The sequence below is a fragment of the Enhydra lutris genome, unplaced genomic scaffold (genome assembly GCF_002288905.1).
Source record: "Enhydra lutris kenyoni isolate GAN:26980312 unplaced genomic scaffold, ASM228890v2 scaffoldscaffold30, whole genome shotgun sequence".
Taxonomy (NCBI): Eukaryota; Metazoa; Chordata; class Mammalia; order Carnivora; family Mustelidae; genus Enhydra; species Enhydra lutris.
The window spans coordinates 16440408-16461651 of NW_019154114.1; the positions used below are offsets into that span (position 1 = coordinate 16440408).

The 21244-nt window shown below is 52.4% G+C and overlaps 1 protein-coding gene across 2 annotated transcripts in view; it reads left to right on the forward strand.

Annotated features, from left to right (window-relative positions):
• The window catches only part of LOC111152978 (phospholipase C gamma 2), a 140304-nt gene that overhangs the window by 44448 nt on the left and 74612 nt on the right, over positions 1-21244 (forward strand). For both annotated transcript variants that reach the window (XM_022511757.1, XM_022511758.1), the window contains exons 2-6: positions 2321-2464; positions 4559-4652; positions 5367-5414; positions 13964-14048; positions 15659-15742. In XM_022511757.1, the coding sequence (XP_022367465.1) occupies positions 2321-2464; positions 4559-4652; positions 5367-5414; positions 13964-14048; positions 15659-15742 (455 nt within the window). The remainder of the gene's footprint in view (positions 1-2320; positions 2465-4558; positions 4653-5366; positions 5415-13963; positions 14049-15658; positions 15743-21244) is intronic.

Below are 21244 nucleotides of genomic sequence, written 5' to 3' on the forward strand. Positions count from 1 at the left end.
ACTTGGATTATGGCATTGGGCGTGGGAATGGGGAGAAGTTGACTAAGTCCAGAGTAATTTAGAAAGTAGAACTGGTAATTGCCTGAAGACAGTGTTACAGTATATGAAATTTTTTTCTTTATGGACTTGGGTCAGATTTTTATTATAAGTTTGCTGTAAGGAGGAGAACTCACAATGGGCCAATTGGGAGAGTCTCACCTACAGATAATTTGTGGGGAGCGAGGGTAGTAGATAATCACTGCTAGACTTGATAGGAAAAAAATGGATTTACTTCACGTCACCAGTGTCTTGACTGGCAGTGAGCTGGGCGGGTAACATCAGGAACAAACCTCACCGCCCTGAATGTTCTTAGAGGAGCGTAAACCGCTAAATCGGCAATGCCAGTTTCCTCCCCGAAGGCTGTAAGTTTCGGTGCACACAAAGGGACTGTGTTTTGGAGTTTGTTTCTAAGGAGTGAGGATAAAGAGAAAAGACTCCAGGTTACTGGGTTTGGTGAGGAAGAGGGATCTGGCCTCCATCCCTCTCCCCACCAGGGTTTAGAGGCACCTCCGCTCCCAAAACAAAACGGCCTCTTGTGGTTGAGAAGTGGTTTTAAAACTTTCAGGTTTGCAACAATTTTAGACTCACGCGAACATTGCAGATGTAGTACAGGATTTCTGTGTACTGTTCATCCGGCTTCCCCTGGTGATCATGTCTTTCTTGCTCAGTCACCAAACCCAGGGCCCTGACACTGGTACAGTATGATTAAAATACAGACCGGAGGGGCAGCTGGTTAGCTCAGTTGGTTAAGCGTCTGCCTTTGGCTCAGGTCAGGATCTCGGGGTCCTGGGATCGAACCCCATGTCAGGCTCCATGCTTGGTGGGGGGTCTTGCTTCTCCCTCTCCCTCTGCACCTGCCCCTGCGCACCACCCGTCATGCCCCCACATGCACATTCCCTCTCAAATAAATCTTTAACAGATAAAGTGAAATAAATTACAGACCCGAATTCGTTTTCACCATTTTGTACATGGTCTCGGGCTTGGTTTGGGGTCTAACTGCGTGGAGAATTCTCATGTGTATACTGAACAGAGTTGCCCTTTTAAAGCCTTTGCTCGTTCCTTCATGACTCCTGTCCACCAGGCTGTGTTTGGTCTGGTTAGACCCATGGGAAGAAAGTAGGGATCTTCTAATTCATTCTCTCTCTCCCTCCTAATTGTGTTCGCTGCACCCCCACTCCGGTTGCTGCCTGTGAAGGGTCATGAACCTTTCCTGCTGTTTCAGCCCTGACTCTAAGTGCCTTTATTCACCTGTCGGCTTCCTCCCTCCCAGGTCCAAGCTCCCTCCCTTGTCTCCCATTTCCAGGGACACCTTTTTCCTGTATCTCTCTTCAGGGCAAGGACTGAGGTATACATGCAGGAGTCTTAGGGTTGCACGTGACAGAAACTCAGGTCATCTAACCAAAGCTATAAAAGAGAATTTATTGTGTCATGGAAGTAGCGTTTCCTTGGGCAGGAATGGCTTCCAGTGTGACTAGACCTTAGGGGATCAGACAGTACATCCGGGGTCCATCTCCCCTTTCTCTACGGCAGATGGCGTGCTCCCTGCTTCCCCCAGACTCCTGTCTTACCAGCCAGGCAGCAGCCCAGCAACAAGAGAGATTTTATAAATATCTCTGGCCAAACAGTGCCGGGAGGATGCTGGTGCACCATGGGCTCATCCCTGAACCAATCACGGTGCCCCAGCACGGGCATCTTAGTCATTCCCAGGAGGCTGGGTCCCCTGTTGCTGGTAAGGAGAGGCAGATCAGCTTCATGTGAAGCACGTAGAATGGGTCCATTCCAGGAAAAGTAGTGTTTTGACAGAAAAAAGAAGAGGAAGGGACTGGTCAAACTTGTCTCTTTGTGACAGTCCCTGGTCATCCTGTGGTAGGGAGGGAGATCCCCTGGGACAGGAGGCCATTTAGAGGGGGAGGGGCTGCTCTTGGGTCAGGTGGCCATTCTGTGGGGGTAGACCTCTCCCCTGGGTCAGGTGGCCATCCTCTGGGTGGGGGTAGGGGTCTCCCCCGGGTCAGATGGCCATCCCGGCCCAGTCTGGCAAGGAATGGGTTGGAGCCCTTCAGCAGCAGGGGTTTTAGGGAGGAGAGACTGCCTCCTGCTTCTGTCTGTCGTTCTACAGTTCCCCCAGGGCTTAGTTTAGAGCAGCCCGCTTCTTCCTTACTTGCGTGGAATCCTGCAGTCTGGATGGGGCTCAGGGGCTGGGAGGGACAGGGCAGGCCTGTGGCTGCGTCCTCGGGGGGAGTGAATTCAGGCTTCTGATGGGCCTGTCTTCACCGTCTTTTAGTGGATATCATGGAAATCAAGGAAATCCGCCCCGGGAAGAACTCCAAGGATTTTGAGCGTGCAAAGGTTGTGCATCAGAAGAAAGACTGCTGCTTCACCATCTTTTACGGGACCCAGTTCGTCCTCAGCACCCTCAGCCTGGCAGGTGAGCACCCCCCTCGGGCTCTCGTCGCTGCCCGGGCCTGGCTTCCTTCCTAGGATGTTCTGTAGTAGCAGAAGGCTCTCACCTGCCTGCCCCTGATGTGCGTTAGGGGTCATCATGGTTTTGAATTCTCACCCTGCGCCTTTCTTGCTGTGTGCCTTGGAGCAAGCTACTCAACCTCTCTGAGCTTCAGTTTGCTCAGCTCTGAGACGGGGAGCATGGTAACGTCGGCCTCACTGGGACGTGGTAAGCATTGTGTGAACGGCCTGGTTGGCTCACGCAGAGAGCTGAAGGCAGGTTATAGTTGTCGTCCAGCAGAGCCTGGCCTACATCCAACTAAACTGGGGACACTATTCTGAAATCTTACTTCTCACATGTATGTGTGCACACACACACACACACACACACACACACCCCTACACAGATGCATGCAAGCTCGCACGTACACAATACAATTGCCACACGTGCACACACACACACACACACACACACACACATGTGCAGGCACATATGCACTCACATAGACACACGACCTGGAGGTGAGAGTTCCAGCCATCCCTGTAAATTTACCCAAATGTCGAAGGGGCCTCTCAGAGGCCAGAGGGTGAGCTGTGGAAAAGCTCAGGCATTTGACTCAGGGGCAGAAGCTTGTCACCCCCTTCAGGTCCAGTCCTAGAATTCATTGACTCAGAACCGTCTGCACAGCTGGGAGTGATGAGAGAAAATAAATCCCGTTCAAAGTAGATGCACGTGGGGGGAACAATGAAAGCTAAGCAGTGTCAGGAACATTGAAATTAGGGCCAGTAGCTCTTGTGATTTGCTTTCTCGCTCGCATGCACCTTTGAGCACATCGCTTGTGCTGGGCTAGACTCTAGGGCCGAAGGAGACTGGTCACTGCCTCTCAGGAGCTCACGGTACACTGTGGAAAGAGCGACAGTCCATTGACAGTACAGCACGCTGTAGGAGGGCAGAGGGTCAATTTCAGGGAAGCCTCTGCAGAGTCGGTGACTTTAAAATTGGGTTTTGAGGCATCTGTAGGAGTTGGGTGGAGAGAGGGAGGCCAGTCTGGGGAGAAGTTTTCCATGTCTGAGGGCTTGAAAGAGGGAAACAGCAAGCTGGGTGTGGGGCCTGACGAGTGGACGTCTGACTGTTGGTGTGTGGTTAGTGCAGAGATGGGGCAGGAGAGCGGGGTCTGTGCCCGTGAACTTCAGGAATTTAGTCCACTTAGCTGCAGGCTAAGGCTGCAGGCTGAGGCCTGGTGGTTCTTGGTAGGGAAACTACGAGAGCAAGAGAGAGACTACGAGTCTTGGAGTCCAAGATGCCATCTCTGTTCCACTTTGGGGTCTTTCTTTCAGAGCTCTAGAATTCAGGTTCAGTGGGGACATGGACAAGACCAGGATTCAGATCCCACTTCTTACTTATGGGCTTGGGCCAGGTCTCCTATGCTTCTGAACTTAATTTTCTCCTCATTCCTGTGGGAAGAGGGAGAGTCGCAACCTTGGCATGCTCTCATCCAGGTAAACAAGGTATCTGGTCCTTAGGAGGTGGTTAACTCAACGAGAGGTCTGCACTGCTAGCTCCATTTTACTGGTGAGGAAATGAGGCACAGAGGGGTTAAGGAGTCAGTAGAATGTCACACAGCCCCAAAGCAGTGCAGTGGGACTTGTCAGTGATGCCAGGCTCTTACCTACTTCCTGATGCTGCCTCTGTCCCCTCTCCCTGGCCTTCATGAGAAACGGGAAATGCTCAGGGCAGCTCAGGGTTGGGGTGGGAATTACCCCAGACCCTGTACCATATTTGCTCATCTAAGGGTAAAAGCCAAAACTCCTGGGAGGAAAAAAATTATCCCCCTTGTCACCCTTGCTGTAGAAGGGTCATTAGGGACATGTGGCTTCATCTCAGACCATAAAGCAGGTCTTAGAACCATGAAGGTGTGAAGGAGAGGCCTTTTTGGAGCCCGTGTGCAAAACCAGAAACCAGTGCTGGCTGCTCCCGTCCTCGGGGTCTGTGTGGGGCTGGGATGGCCAGGGGCCCCGACCTCTCTGCGGAGGTCTTTCCAGGGGCTAACAACGTTTCCATCCGTGTTCACCTCTGCAGCTGACTCTAAGGAGGATGCGACTAAGTGGCTCTCGGGCTTGAAAATCTTACACCAGGAAGCGATGAGCGCATCTACACCCACCATCATTGAGAGGTATGGACTTGTGCTCGTGTATCTCGTCTTGCCACATTCATTGATTCTGCTCCCTTTCTCCAACATGAGGGAAGGAAAGGAAAGAGCGATGTTTTGCCGTGGGGGCTCAGGGAGGGTCCGGCGTGTAGAGGCTGTGGGCTCTCCAGCATCTGGCCAGAGAGCTTCTCCGAGTGCGGGGCCGTCCTGAGCCTGCTGGGGTGAGGAGTTTGCTGAAACTCGAGGTTGGAACAGGCATTGGTGGCGTCTGATGGGAAGACCAAGGGCTTCCTTCTTACAGCATCAGGAAGGGACTCAGCCAAGTCACCAAAGGGCTGTCCCATACAGGGTACGGGGTTTGTCACCTGCTCGGGACAGCCTTGTCTGTGCATCCAGTATCGTGGAGGTCCACGTGGGGTTGGCGTGGGAATGATGGTCCCCTCGGTTAAAACCCTGTGATTCCCGCTTTTTTGGGAGATAATGAACATCGTCAGAGAGGATTGTCAGTTTAAGGAGTGACAGCCTCTGCGTGATGGGGGGCCCTCTTGGCTCAGCCAGGGCGTCTCAAGCACAAGGAGGCACAGCTTCTTCCCGAGCTGCTCGGGTTAGCAAGTTGGAAAGATTTGCTTGTTTCCAGTATCCTTTGTCCCCATTCCATAGAACCGACCGACAACGGGGCTTTGTACTAACTCTCTCTCCGGTGCTGTCTTTGTCTGTCTGTCTCAACTCTCTCCCCAGCTGGCTGAGAAAGCAGATCTATTCAGTGGATCAAACCAGAAGAAACAGGTGAGCTCCGTTCGTGTTTCTGTGGTTTTCTCCAGAATGTTTTGGCTTCTGATGTTCTTTCTTGAAACGTTCCACGGCAGTCGCAGCCTGTTCCATGGTGTGGAGAGGCCCTCGTGCGGCCTGGCTGGACGTGCTGGGGGCTGATGGTGACACAGCCTGCACGTGGCTGGGGTCTCCATTCCGTGGGCATCGCAGAGACCGCTGTTCTGCCATGGAGCGCTCGGACCGTGTCCTCGAAGCCCTTGCATTCGAGCACCTTCTGTGTTCTGGGGAGACACGAGTTCCCCGAACGGCACGTCTCAGAGCGTTTCCCTGTCAGCGCACGAGGTGCTCCTCTGTGTGGGACCTTTTTGTTACAAACGTGGTTTGACCTTGAACTTGGCAGCGCCATTTCCTCACTGAGGAGAAATCATTTTCTTCTTGATAGACGTAGAGTCCCTTCCAGTCTGTTAGTGTCGTGAGTGCCGGAGTACTGCTGCTTGGAAACCTTGGGGTCTCCCTGTGTTGTAAGTGGTGTGAAGCAGAGACAGACAGGATCGAGTCCTACAGGAGGGATCCCAGCAGTGAAGTGGTTTCTGGTCTAACTTTTTGAGAGAAGCGTTAACAATTTGTATTTCTCCTGTGGTGCAAGAGGGCACGCCTTTCCCGGCACCCTGCGTCACCAGACCTTCGGCAATCGGATGGGTGAAAGGCAAGAGCAGATACTTGCTTAAATTGGTATTTATTTATGAGTGAGATTGAATGTTCTCTGGCCCAGTTTTTTAGGTTATGATTCAGTTATTATTCATGTAACGATAGAGGTACCTGGGTGCCTGGGTACCTGCCTTCGGCTCAGGTCATGATGCTGGAGTTTCGGGATCAGGTCCCACGTCAGGCTCCTTGCTCAGCGAGGAGTCTGCTTCTCCTTCTGCCCCTCTCCTCCCTCATGCTCTCTCTCTCTCTCTCTATCTCATTCTCTGTCTCTCAAATAAAATCTTTAAAAAAAAAAAGTAATGGTAAATCCTACCATTTACTGAGCACTTGACGTGCCACACACCATGCTTGTGCTCAGCACTTAAAATTATTGTATCAATTTAGGGTTGTGTAAGACCTTCTTAAAAAATTTTACATGATATTCCTTCCTTCGATTCTGCTAAGATCTGTTAGCACGGAACGTGAGGTCCCAGCTAACCTCTCCAGCTCTCCCCTGCTGTCCCTTTCCATCTCTGAGGTTCCCGGGTGTCGGGCCAGTGTCCTGCAGTCACTGGTGATGTCAGAGCTTGGGCGTGCTGCCATGCTTTCTCCCGCATACGCCGCCGGACGGGATGATGGAAGAGCAGTCCTCACCAGCATTGGAACGTTCAGTAATGGTGTCAGGTCCGCCCAGAGGGCACCCCGTGTCCCCCGTCCCCCCACGCTCCCTCCCCCCTCCATCTGTCCAGCATTCACTGTCTGGTCTCATCCCCCGGGCTGCGATCCGGTGTTACAGAGGGGGACTGGGGAGGTCCCCACGTTGGAGGATTTTACTCACGCTGGTGTCTTTCAGCCTCCTAGGTGGGGCCTCTCCGGTGTTTCCTTTCTGTGTGGCTTGGGGTGATTCATTGTTGAGGTTGGCGCAGGGATGACAGACGGAGCCCTCCCGGGCCCTCTCTCCGCGCGGGTGGTGCAGAGTTCCTGATTTGGTTTGGAAGTCTGCCTGTCCCTCTTGTCAGACTGGTCAGCCCCCCTTCGGCCGTCTCGCTCAGAACGGATTCCCGCACCTCTTTCCGACGGCCGGTCCAGAACCTTCGGCAGAGAGAAAGCCTTTTTCTGGACTTGATGCCCCGGTGACTTGCGTCCCGTTTGCGCTCCCCGACCTTCCTCCCAATGGGCAGAGCCCAGCGGCTCCATCAACACGTGGAAAATCCCACCTTTCCTGTAGTTCTGGGAGGCCGGGAGGGAGTTTTTCAAAAGGAACTCTGACCGAGGTACCAATTGAAAGGGCAGCTGACTTCGGCTCTGCCAGTTTCCCTTCCCTTCCTGTCGCCCACAACTGGTGGCATTTCCTGAAGGAGAACAAAGGAGTGACAGCAGCCAAGGAAAGACTCCGGGCGCAGGAGGCAGGCTCGAACCTGGCCCAGCGCGGGCGGCGCTGGCTCCCGGTGCTTTCCTTGGCCCGCACACCTCGTCTCCGGGCCCAGCATCTCTCGGCGGCGGAATGGTAGCAGCCGTCCCTTGCTGAGAGGAGCCAGCGCATTACGTGCCCTTGGAGGGGGGATGTGCTTCTGGAATGCTCGCAGACCGGGGTGCTCGGTGCCCTTGGGTCCATTTCGTGAGGACAGTGAGGCCAAGCTGAGTTAGGGGACTCGTCTGTGGCAGTCTGGCTTGCCGGGGCGGGGGTGGGGGGCTCCGGGGTGGGGGCCTTACCTGTCACGACTGGGTGTTGCTTGTCTTCTTTTGTAAGTACTCATGAAAGTAAAAGGCAGAACTCTTAGCCCCCCCACCCCCCTGCCATGGCCTTTAAGTAAAAACTATTTAATCGGTTTGATTGTGGCAACGTTGACACGACATAAAACCTACCATTTTCAGCATACGCCTCCGTGGGATGCAGTACTAGCGTCCGTGTCGGTCACGGCTGTCCTCTTCAGAGCGCCCTTCACCCCCTACAGCTGAAACTCTGCCCCATAACGCCCCCACCCCCCAGTTTCCTCCTTCCCCACCCTGATGACCTCTGCTGTGCCTCCCTTCTCCGGGAGAGTGATGGTGCTGGGTACCTCGTACGAGGGGAGTCAGGCCGTCTTGGTCTTGGGGTGACCAGCTTGTTTCGCTTAGGATGTCTTCGAGGTTCATCCACGTTCCAGGGCCAGGTGTCAGAATGCCCCTCCTCTGGAAGGCTCCGTAATATCCCCCATAGGGGGAGCCCACGTGTGGCTGAGCCGTCGGTCCACGGGCCCTGGGATGGCTTCCCTGTTGTGGCTGCTGTGAGTTAGGTTGCTGCGAGTGGGTGTGCACGCTCCGCTTTCAGCCCTTGTGTGCATGACCCGGGCGTGGAGGTGCCTAACCAAGGGTAGTAGGGCTCCCTCCTGACACGGAGCGCCTGGCGGCTTTCCAGGGAGCCTCCAGCCTTCTCTCCCTCCAGCCCTGCGCCAGGGCTCCCTTCTTCCCACTTGCCTGCCTGCGCTTGTTTTCCGCTCCCTCCCTGCCTCCCTGCCTCCCTTCCTGCCTGTCTCCCTCCCTGCCTCCCTCCCTCCCTCCTCCCTTCCTTCCTTCCCACTCTCTCTCTCTCTCTCAAACATAGTTATATTAATGGGAGTGAAGTAATAGCTCATTTTGATTTTGTTTTGCCTCTTCCTCATTGCCAAGGATGTTGAGCATTTTTTCATGTGCTTTTTACCGTTTGTCATATCTTGAAAAATGTCCGTTCAGGTCCTCCTTTGCACATTTAAAGATTTCAGCTTATGATTTTGTCCTCCTTCAACTTTCAAGGGCTGACCCTGAGGTAGGAACCATATAACCTTTTGTTTTTCATTCTTTCTAGTCTTTATGATGCTTTTCTTTAACATTACGAAAGCATGCAATGGATTTTTTTTTAAATATAGAAGTAATTCATGTTCATTATAGAAAACTTTATAAATTCTGAGCACTAGAATCTGTGTAGAGGGATATTAAATGATAAGCACCATTAACCCCAGCGACACTTTGTTTCAGTAGATATCCCCCTTCAGCTTCGTTTTTTCACTTGTTCATTTTACTTCATTAAAATCTAACTACACACATGATCTTCTTTCTTATTCTTCTTTAATTTCTAAACTTGGGGAGGGGCGCCTGGGTGTTTCAGTCAGTGAAGCGTTTGCCTTTGGCTCAAGATGTGATCTCAGGGTTCTGGGATCGAGCCCCGCATCGGGCTCCCTGCTCGGCAGGGAGTCCGCTTCTCCCTCTCTCTCTTCCCCAACCCCACTTGTGCACGTGCACGCGTGTGTGCTCTTTCTCTCTCAAAATCGTAAATTTGGGGATAACTTCACATTTAGAGAGATGTTGCAAAGATACCGTAGGAACTCCCCAAATACCCCTGTGCCCGGGTCTCTCTCAGGCTCTTCTCCTGCACTACCAAGTCATGTTTGTGGAAGCGGAAGAACCAGCATCGGCACAGGACTTTGAGGAGAGCCCTGGACGGCATTTGGGGCTCACTGTTTCCCCACCGAAGTGCTCTTTCTGGTTCCTGATCTGACCCCGGACCCTATGTTACACCACTTTGTTCTGCCGCTTGATCTCCTTTGGGTCAGGACCGTTTCTCCATCTTTCCTGATGACCTTGACAGTTTTGAGGGATATGTCCAGGTATCTCCTAGCATCTCCCTTAGTTGGTTTTGGTGGGACATTTTTGTCATGACGAGGCAGGAGTGATGGGGAGGCTGAGGTCGTGGGTGTTTGGGACGATTATCGCAGAGGTGAACTCTTATCCTGTTGTCCTGTCGTCACCTGGAGGGCTGCGTATTCTCCAGGGCTTGTCAGCAGTGATGTCATCCTTGGTCACCTGGCCGAGGTGGTATTGGGAAGATAGCTCCTTTGTAAACTCATACCACCCCCCACCATTCTTGGGGAATAAGTCACTGAATCCAGCCCACCTTAAAAAAGGGGAGATTAGACCACTTTTAGGTCAGGTTAAACTGTAAGAACATCTAGGCTTCCTTGTAGCTCTTTAGGAAAGTGATGTTGGTGCCTACGTTAGAAATCCACCAGTGGGAACGAGACACTTGGTTTGAGAAGTTGTCTTTTGTTTGTCATTTAATCTGTGTTTTACTTTTTCCTTATGGTCACATTATCACCGAATCGTGTTCCAAGTGAACATAGGACAGGACCCTCAGGAGAAGAGTTTTTGGGGTCACTGTAGGATTCTTGGCCTTGTGCCATGACCCCCCTCTTCCGCCACTGGGCAGACAGGTTCTGCTTTCCTTAAGTCTTACCTTCCTGTTGCTGCTCACGTTGGCAGGGGCTCCTTGAGGTCGGGTCTCGCTGGTTTGGTCTTCCTAGTGTTTGTTAGAAAGTTCTCCCTTTCATTCCTAGACATAACATTGAGCAAATGGAACATTCTAGCTTGGGAAAGCTTTCCTTGTGACATTTCCAGGCCTGGGGAGACTAAATCGAAGGTGTCAATGCTTTAACGGTAACTCTTGGCTCGATTTTTAGAGGAGAACCCCCAACCCACCCCCATCTTTGAGCCTTTACAGTTGAGTTGTCTCTTATCTGGGAATTAGGTTCTGAGGTTGGGGCAAAAGGTGAACATTTCTGTGACCAAAAGATCCCTTGAGAAAGCCCCCGAAACCTTTTGTGAGGGTCCCTGGAACTGTGTTCCCTGGTGGGAGGCTCCCCATGGCCGCATCCCACGGAGGGGCCAGGAGCCTCCAGGCCTGAGAGCAGCGGGTCTCCTGTGGACATTTCTTTGCCTTTTGCCCGTGGGCATAGAACATGGAATTTGCATCTGCCGCAGGTGGGCTGCCCGGTTTTTCTTCAGCCTGGCAGGGGCAGAGGGAAGACTGTGCTGGGTTTCAGGAGGCAAAAGGGACAGGGCTTGCAGGTGGGAGACAAGGATGTGAGTCCAGGTCCCTCCTTCAGCAGGAACGAAGGTAATAGTGTGGCCCCAGCACATTGGGGTTGGGGGGGCTTTGGCCTCAGGTTCGAGCAGTCCCCGCTCCCTCCCCCCACCGCAGAGACGCTGCTTTACTAGGTCTAGCCTGGGGCTCAAGGATTTTGCATTTCTAACAAATTCCCAGCAGATGCTGGTGCCCCCCCCCACCCCCCTGCCCCCAGCCGGAATTCTTCTTCAAGAAGCCAGCCTTTAGAGCTGCTGTGTCCAATACGGTGGCCCCTACCTATAGGTGGCTATTTAAATTAATGAAAATCAAATGAAATTTAAAAATTTAGTTCCTGGGTCGTGTTAGCCATATTTCCAATGCTCAGTTGCCGTGTGTGGCTAGTGGCTACCGCATCGGACAGCCCAGTTCTAGAACATTTCCATCATCATGGAAAGTTCTGTGGGGCCGTGGTGAGGCTTGAATCTCTGCTTTAACCGTTACTGGTTGTGTGAGTTTGGGTAAATGACTTAATTGCTCGGCGCCTTAGTTTTCCAGGCTGTGCGAGTGAGCCAGCAGTTGCTGCCTCCCTGGGTTGGTGTGAGGTCTCGGGGGGGTGGGTTCGTGAAAGTGCTTGCACGGTTCCTGGCTTATGCTGAGCGGTGTACTGTCCTTAACGCCCCACGAAGCCGGGGGTGGTGGAGGTGTCGGTCCAGCCTCCAGGAGGCAGGCAGGTTTCCTGGGGGCATCATGGTAAAGGCTGTGGGGGTGCCGTGCCCCAGGAGCTGGGACTGTGCCAGGCCGACAGGGGCAGGTGCCACGATCGTGGAGTGATGCCTGCCATGGAAGGGGGGCGGTGCTCTTTGTGGCCCGTGGCAGGGACCATTTCTTGGCTTCCGTCTCCAGAGGAACTGGCCTGGTCCTAACCCACAGTCACGGACTGAGTGGGCAGGAAGCAGACTCTGAGATGGGCATTAGTGTGCGGGAAGCTTACTGGGAAGGACGTGGGGCAGAGGCGCCTGTGCGTAGTAGCCAGAATTAGGCTGCCTTGGTCACAGCCACGGCCTGCAGAGCTGTCCTCCGTCGATGTCCTGAGAGGGCTGGGATGCTGGATGTGACCTTGCTCCAAACGGGGAGAGGGGTGAGGCCAGGGGCTGCTGGATTCTTCCCCTCCAGCCTGTCCAGGTTCAGGGTCAGGCAGTGCAGCACAGACCCGCAGGCCCAGAGAGGGGAGTGCAGTGGCAAGGTCCCGGCACAGGAGCCCAAGGAAGCTCTGTGGCCCCCACCTTTACTGGGGGGCTCCATTGCTCTGCTCCAAGGTGGGGCTTTTGGAGCAGGTTGATTCAGGTGCCCTGTAGTTTAGAGCCCAGTGCCCCCAGGTCTGACGTCTGCTCCACTGTCTCCTAGTGTCCCGGTCTTTGTACCTGGAGGTGGGGAGGTTTCTTGACCCTGTTTCTGCCTGGAGGTTCTGGGTTCGCCGGGAGACTCTGACTTCTCTCTTGGTCCTGGATGAGCCCTGCAGGGCCACCAGCTTGGCCAGACTCCTTGCCCTGTCTTGGGGCACCGGCCCCTGCTGGTCCTCTCTCTTCATCCTGTCCTGGCCAGTCCCTTCCTGGACAGCCTGGGGACTGGGTCAGAAAGAGGGTCTCAGCCAGCCTGCTTGGTTCTCTGCCCGGCCAGCCCCCACCCCGATGTTTCTGGGAAAGCCCTTGGTGCTGGCCCCGCGGTAATGGGGGCTCGGGCGGCCTCTTGCAGGTAAGAGGGTCTGATGGGAGGGAGGCTGTTAGACTATAGAGGCTGGAGGTGGGGACATTGGGACGGCGGGGAGTCCCCCTTAGTTGTCTGCAGGGGCAGCTGCTGAGGGTAACATGCTTTCTGGATGTACCGGCAGAGGCCGAGTTGACAACGTTGGGGAAACTGGGCCATTTTCTGCCCACATCCTGGGCAGGCTTCCTTCCTCGGCCATGCACAGCCCTGTCCAGTCTGACGTCTCCAGAACACAGACGGTCTTCTCTGACCATACCAGCGACACCCCCAGGCTGCCCTCTCTCGCCCTAGCAGACACTCGGCTCTGTGGCTGCAGGGGTCGGCATGCCGTGCCCTCGAGCCCCCATGCTCCCCCCACCCCTCCCCCCTGTTCGTGTGGTCCCCGGAGAGGTGGGGAAATACGGTGATTAGAGGCAGGCTGCCCTGCAGCCCACCCCTTCTACCTCCCTGCCCGGAACCTCTCTGAGCCCGTGTCCTCACCCAAAACCTGGAGGCGGTGACGGTACCCACCTCAGCAGGGTGTTAGAGCGTGGAGGGAGTAGTGTCTGTGTCCGTCCAGGCGGTGCCCGGCGGTTGCATCCACTACTGTTAACCGCTGCTGTTACGGGCATTCCTTCGGCCCCGAATGTGCTCTCCCCTTCTTTCCTCCGCGACGAACTTGCCACCTGGCCCAAGTGAAAAGCACGCATGAAGATGTCTGTGATGTGGCGCACATGACTCTACCTCTTGGGATCTGATTCAAACCTGGGTTCTGCTGTCACCGAGCTCTGACCTCGAGCAGCGTGTCCCTCCCAAACCCCTCCCCTGTTGCCTGTTCTGAACCCCGAGGGTGGGTAATGCTTCCTGGTGGGGGGTCAGATGTAGGGAGGGGTTAGGGAACGTTATTGCCCGGATGACACCCAGGGTGGCCTGGCACGTAGTAGGTGCTCGCATGAGGCTGGCTCCTGCCCCCTTGCCCTCTGACCTTCATTGACCGCCCCCATCTTTGTCTGAACCCCTGGGACGTTTCATATCTACAAAGGTTATCTGGTCTCCTGGCACCGTGTTCTGCTCACGCCTTGAATCTCTTATGTGACCTGAGTTCGTGCCATCCCTGAAGGGTGGAGACCAGCCTTGTGCTTCCAGACCCACCTCGATGTTTCTGGTCCCTCTGCTCACAGTGGGCTCCCTATGGTGGGGTGGGTGGGAACAGCCAAACCCTCCACCGTTGAAGCCCCTCGAGGTGAATAGAGCTGGGGTCTCTCTTTTTTTGCAGCATCAGCCTCCGAGAGTTGAAGACCATCTTACCCCTGGTCAACTTCAAAGTGAGCAGTGCCAAGTTCCTCAAAGATAAGTTTGTGGTAAGTTCCCTAGCTTGGCTGGCCTGGCGATTTTGTGAACTTGGGGTCACTTAGTCTTTGAGCCCCATCGAATGGTGGCCAGGAGGAACCTTACCTCCAGTGGCATCTGTCCCAGTCCAGACAGAGAGACCACGTGAAGGTCGTAGGACCCTGTTCGCAATCCTAGCCGAGGACGTCCTCCACAGATGGTGTTTGCTAGGCTGCCTGACTTGCTCCCACCAGTATAGCCCTTCTCTTTCCTCATTGTCCCGCAACCTACTTTCCTTTAAATAACACCAACAAATGTGTTTCTTCTGGAAAATGTTATGAAAGGTTCCTTATGTAGGCTGTCAGGGGCGTGGCGTTGTGTCTCCAAGTCCTCATAACGTAGTTGTCTGAGTTGGCTCCTCCCTGGCCTGCCCTCCCACTTTCCCACCCAGACCTCCTCCCACCCATCATTTAGTCTGGTTATGGTCTGGTGAATTAAGCTCTTGGTAGATGGGTGGCAGGTTAAGGCTCTCCGTGAGTGATGACACAGGATAGGGCAGGTGGGACCTTCCTGAACGGGGTAAGGATGGATTTGATGTGTAGGCCCCCTGACCGGTGCTTAGAGAGATCCCGACTCCGTGCAAGGAGCCCAGTGACCCTCTGTCCCTCTAGCTCAAGTTGGCAAGCCCAGTCACAGGCTTCCTTAGCCAAGAAAACACATTCATTTTTGCACCAGTGAGCTGTCAGAAGAGTTAACCCACTTTGTGGCTATCAGGCCATCTTTTGACCTGCCGGGAATGTTCTTACTATTGTGAGAAGGCAGAAATGGAGACAGAGAGAGACTTTCCCATTCAAAGTCGCATCGTTGGAATCTTGTTTTTGATCAAGGCTTTCCCGAGCTGGTGATACGTAGACGTTATTGGTTTGGTTTTGGAGAGGTTCTAGGGAGGGTGGTGGTGGTTTTCCCATTTTACAGATGAAGAAACTGAGGGTCAAAATGGATCGGGTAAATTACCCAAAGCCATTAAGCAATGCCGGGGACCAGCGTTGACTAGAGTTGAGCTCTGTCCCACTCCTAAGGCTTGGTTGGTCTTCCCATGCTTTTTTTTTTTTTTTTTTTTTTAAGATTTTATTTATTTGACAGAGAGAGATCACAAGTAGGTAGAGAGGAAGGCAGAGAGAGAGAGAGAGAGAGAGGAGGAAGCAGTCTCCCTGCTGAGCAGAGAGCCCGATGCGGAACTCGATCCCAGGACTCTGAGATCATGACCTGAGCTGAAGGCAGAGGCTTAACCCACTGAGCCACCCAGGTGCCCCCCCATGCTTTTAGAATGACCCTAGACTAGGTCTGGATTTGGAAATGTCTTCTGCCCCCAGAGGGAGGAGTTGTAAATTCCCGCTCTTGGAATTCTGGCCATGTCTCTTCCGTGGTAGGGGTCAAGGGCAGGATCTTACCCGATGGGGCCCCTGGTGAGTATGTTCTCCAGGCAGATAAATGAGGAAACCTTTGGACAGTTTGGGTTCAGAAGAAGGTGAGTTTGCGTGTAGCCAGTGCTGTAGGTCAGTGGTTCTGCCTGGTCACGCACAGTGGTATTCTTGTAGGGGACTTTAAGAGATGACATGGTCACTTTTTTTTTAATTTACAGGAAATTGGCGCACACAAAGATGAACTCAGCTTTGAGCAGTTCCACCTGTTCTATAAAAAACTTATGTTTGAGCAGCAAAAGTCGGTAAGATAGTTCCTGAGAGAATGATCAAGTGATATTTTTGTTTCCCCTGTGTTTCAAAGGCCGGCATGTTCCTAAGAAACCCAGGAGAAGGGCTCAGTGTCCCTTCTCACCAAGGAAAGACACAGTGGGAATGACTGGGACATTCTGTTTGCATCTGTTAAATTGTAGACACCTGAGAGAGCTATGGGGAAAATGGGTGGGGGGGGGTGGCTCTCTCATAGCCTCCTGGGGGGAACGTGAGACGTCTGGAATTTAATTGCAGCCTATTGAAGTAAAAAAAGTTCCGTTAACTCAGCTGTGTGATCTCATTGTGGAAGGAAATTTATCAAATTATTAAGGCAGACCATCTCTGGGTGGACGGATTACGTGTGTGTTCCTTCCTTTTATGCTTTTATTCATTATTTATGAGGAATTTTTTATTAAGATAATATGCCATTTTAAAATTAAATTAAGACGTGCGTACATTTTTGACCTGGCAGTGGCATTTTGGGGACTCTGTTTGAGAGGAATGAGGGCACGGGGACCTAGGAATTTATTACCAGATTGTTTATGACAGCATTACTCATGCTGGCAAAATACCTGGGAGCCATCTGCCTGCCTCTCAGTAGAGAAATAGCGGAGTAAATTACCGTCCCGTCCATCCCACGGAACATTATGCCTCTGATTAAGAAGCCCGAGTCTGTGTGCTTGTTGATCTGGGGGGGTGTTCGTGATATTTTGTGAGCAAAGCCAGCAGCCGATTCATGTGAGGAACTAGGTCTGATGAAAACCGAAAACGGTTATCATAATCCTCCACATGTCTCTGTGTTTTTATGAAAAAAGGAAGAAGTACGGAAGGACACACTCTTCACCTCTAATGTTGATTTTGTCTGTGTTTTGAAGGGGTTTGGGCAGATGGGCAGGAGAGATGATTGCATTTTTCTTTGCATACCTCCATTTTCTTTGACTTGTTCCAAAGAACATATTACTTTTGTGATTAAAAAACAAAACAAAAAAGTCCTGTAAGGTGTAAAGCTTAAAAACTGGGGTTCAGGACAGTACCTGTAGACCTTGCTAGCGGGCAGTGTTCACCTCACAGACGGGAGCCACTGCTGTTGGAAAAGGGCTTTGCAGGTGGCAGAGGTGGGTTCAGAGCAGAGAGGGCCGGGGGCTCAGAGCCAGAGTTCTGGTTTCTCCAGCTAGCTGTGTGATCTAGGGCTGGCCACCCACCACTCTCAGCCTCCGTCTACTCATCTGTGCGATGGGGGCAGGGATTTTTGCCCCCCTGGGCTCTAGGGAGGACTGAATGAGGGCTTGGGACGGGAAGGTCAAGAGTGCAGGCATTTTTTTTTTAAAAGGTTTTATTCATTTATTTGACACAGAGAGAGATCACAAGCAGGCAGAGAGGCAGGCAGAGAGAGAGGAGGAAGCAGGCTCCCTGCAGAGCAGAGGGGCCAACGCGGGGCTCGATCCCAGGACCTTGAGATCATGACCTGAGCTGAAGGCAGAGGCTTTAACCCACTGAGCCACCCAGGTGCCCCAGAAGTGTAGGCATTTTTAAATGATGAGCATCTGAAAGTCACTAAAAGTGGGAGGGGTGGTGTGTGGCTGGCTCAGTTGATAGAGCACAATCTTGACCTTAGGATGGTGAGTTCAAGCCCCACATTGGGCACAGTGCCTTTAAAAAAATAAAACAAAACCCAGGGGCGCCTGGGTGGCTCAGTGGGTTAAAGCCACTGCCTTCGGCTCGGGTCATGATCCCAGGGTCCTGGGATCGAGCCCCATGTCGGGCTCCATGCTCAGCGGGGAGCCTGCTTCCTCCTCTCTCTCTGCCTGCCTCTCTGCCTACTCGTGATCTCTGCCTGTCAAATAAATAAAATCTTTAAAAAAAAAAAAAAACCCCAAAAAACCAAAAACCACCATTGCTAGAAGCAGCTTATTAATTATCATCTAAGGCCAAGAAATGGAGGCAGCATTTCCAGCCTGCCTAGATTGGGGAAAAATACATTATTTTATATTATTATTATTTTTATTATTATTTTATAGAGTAAAACGTTCCACTGCATTGTGTGCGTTTTCACACATTAGTTCTTGGTTTGCCAGATAGAGTAGAAAGACTCTGTAGGCTTTGGGGATTCAAAGACCTGGATTGCAGCCCCAGCTTGACCTTGACCGACCACAGGTGATTTTAGGGAAAGTCATCTTTCCCCCCTTCACTCAGCCGCCTCTGTAAAATGAAGGTATGAAATCAGGTCATTGGTTATAAAACTTTATTAAATTACATAACCTTCCTCCCCTTTTTTATATCAAACGAACTTTTAAAAACTGCCTTCATAGCTGGTCAAAACATGTTTTTTAGGTTAAAACCTGTAAGTTTTATTGATGATCAGTTCTTGAGAACAGTGACAATGGCTGATGACAACGCACAAGGGAAAACCAGAATAATGACAACTGCGGTCTTATGCAATTGACCAGGGTTGAGAAAAACTCGATTCACTCCAGATAAGTAGTTTGCAAATAACAGTTTTTATAATCGGTTGCCTTGAAATGTCAGGATGCTGTCTGAGACAGATGGCAGGCAAAGCTTGAGAATGAGGTTTGCACAGAAGCTAACGCAGCTGTCCGCCCGGGTTAGCCCACGGTGGTGTGTTTCTACTGTGATAAAATTCCACCTAAGACCTATTTCAACCTGCACTTTCGTTGACGGTTATTTTTAAGGCTAATGTGGGTGTGTCTGGGAAGGGGGAGGGGGAGGAGAAATTTGAGTCAGATTTCTGTAGAATCCCTCAATCCTCTGGGGGGTAACTTAGGTTGCCCAGTTTGGGGGGAAAACATCTGTAACCAAGGTCGCTTATGTTGAGCCTGTGTTCGATGGCACTTGACCTAATGCTTTAAATGTTTTTAAAACGAATGGCCTACATTTAAAACTTCAGAGATTCCGGGACGCCTGGGTGGCTCAGTTGGTTGAGCAGCTGCCTTCGGCCTGGGTCATGATCCCAGCGTCCTGGGATCGAGTCCCACATCAGACTCCTTGCTTGGCGGGGAGCCTGCTTCTCCCTCTGCCTCTGCCTGCCATTCTCTCCCTCTCTCACTCACTAATTAATCAACTCCCTCTATTAAAAAAAAAAAAATTCTTTAAAAAAAAAAACTTCAGAGATTCCATATTAAGATCTAGATTTTCTGCTGCTTTTGAAAAAACACTGACACGTGGCTCTATATGGGTCCTGAGTTCCCGGTGCGGTCGTCTGGGTAGGAAGGAAGCAAGCCTTCTCTGGTTTGCCCCAGCTCCCACCCCCGAGCTCTCTCAACTAATTTCTGCTGCCTACCAGGCCCCAAAGACTTTGAATCTCCTGCACCAGAGGGCAGAACTGACTTGGAATTGGAAGAACAAAGCCCCAGGCTCTATAGGTAGTGGCCACCTTGAGAAACCTTAGCCCGGCTCCTGTAGGTAAACGCCCCTCCCCTAGGGTCAGCATATCATTTGCTTCCTGAGCTCCTTGCGGGCAGCACAGAGCCCAGGGAAACAACAGCTTTGTGCTCTTAGAGGCTCAGCCCGATTTCTTGGGCTCCTTTGGGGAGACAGGACTGTTTATGGTGATTGACAACCCCCGGCTTCTGCAGCGATCAGCTCAGGACCCTCCTGTTTCATCTTGCTCTTAACCCAGTTCCCTCTGCCCATGGGAGTTTGAGGCAAACCCAGTCTGGTATTAGTTCTCCCATAAGTGCATGAGTACCCAGCTTCCTAACTCCTGCTCCGCTACCTTCCCAAACGTGTGAAGGCCCCTGGCTTAGTCGCGCTGGGCGTCAGGCACCGCGGGCTCTGATCAGCAGTGAGGACGGCTGGCTGATTTCCTTCTTGCTCTTGGTCCAGGACTTGAGTTTCACCGCTGTGGGATGCGGTGGTCAGTTACTGTTTGTTCCCCTGTTTTCACCCCCGGGCCTTCTGTACCATCTGTTCTCTGGATCCTCCGGGAGATTCCTCTGGAAATGCTTTATGGTTCTACAGTAGCTGCCTAGCAGTATCCCCTTGATGCTCCTTGTTCTTTCCGTTTCTGGGGCGTGGGCATTTTAGCGTGCCTTTGCTGGATTCTCTGCTTTGGGGGCTCTCACAATTTCAGCCTGAGGCTGTGGTCTCATCTGTGGCTCGAGTGGGAGAAGATCTGCTTGGTTGTGGAGGTTGTGGAGGTTGTGGAGCAGTGAGCTCCCCGCAGGTTGTAGGACTGAGGGTTTAGTGTCTTGCTGGCCAGAGGCCACCCACAGCTCCTAGACGCTGCCCAAACTCCCTCACGGTTGAGGCTGCCCTGCATGGGTGCTGGCTTCCTCAAAGGCGGCAAGACAGGTGCTCGTCTCGTAGTCCTAGACCTATAATCATGTATGTCCCATTACTTTTGCAAGTGGCAGGGCTGTGGATGCTGGGAGGAGGACATCCTGGGGCCATCTTAAAAGTCTGTCTAGCAAGGGTTCCCATAAACCCAAGATTCAGATTTGCTCTCCAGCATCTTCCAAATACTCATCAGTTCCCAAATCGTGTCCAGGGTGATTCCAAGAACAAGGGCCTCCCCAGCCCTGCAGGGTACCAGCAAACAAGCACACACAGCCTTCTGCTGTCTATCGCCATCCCCCTGGGCTCTGAATGTAGGCGTCTTCTCTTGCTTGTTTGCCTGTTAAAGGAGAAAATGGCTGTAATTTTTTTAAAGGTGGCACTGATCTTGTTTCAGTGTTACCTGTAACCGACAGCAGCATTGTTTCCAGACGCTCCGTCTTGTCTGTTACATGGGGTGACGGTACCCCCTCCAGGCTTACTGAGAGGACGAAGAGGGCTCATCGAGAGCAGTCCCACACACAGCTGGCCCCCAGGACGGCCTGTCCTTTCCTGAGGCAGAATCACCTCGGGAGGAAGAGAGTACTGGGTGGCCTTGGTCTTCCTGCTCCGTGTCCTGCTTCAACGGGACCATCTAGGTCAGAGTCCGTGGGTTTCCCTGGGGGATCCTTCACTACATCTCTGTGCTGGACCACCAGACCAGGAACCCTTCATAAGAAATTCCATGTTGATGTGTGAAGAAAGTATAAGCCAAGTTATGCATACTTACTACCTAGAAGCAGGAAGCGCATACAAGTAAAAAGAAAATGAAAATGTCTCCCAAACCTTCCATGATGATACCTGGGATTATGCATTTGGGAGAAAGATTAATACTTATTCTTGGAGATTGTGCATGGGTGCCAGTGTGGGGGGCGTGAGTCACACTCGGTGATGGCGTTCTGCCTGCGGATTCCAGGGAGTATCGCAGATTATTCTGTTGGACGGTGGGTGGGGTGGGGAGAAACATCCACAGTTCGGAAGTCGGTGGAGAATCTCTGGTTAGCTTTTCCTGTCGGTTTCATTTTCGCCTTGGCCTCCTGGTACCAAATGGCTCATGTAAGCTGCTAAGCGCGGAAGGTGTAGGCTGAGCCGCAGCCTGGAGGGTGCCCCCCCCACATGGGGAGACTCATTCCCTGACCTTAGGTTGACTTTGACACCTCTGG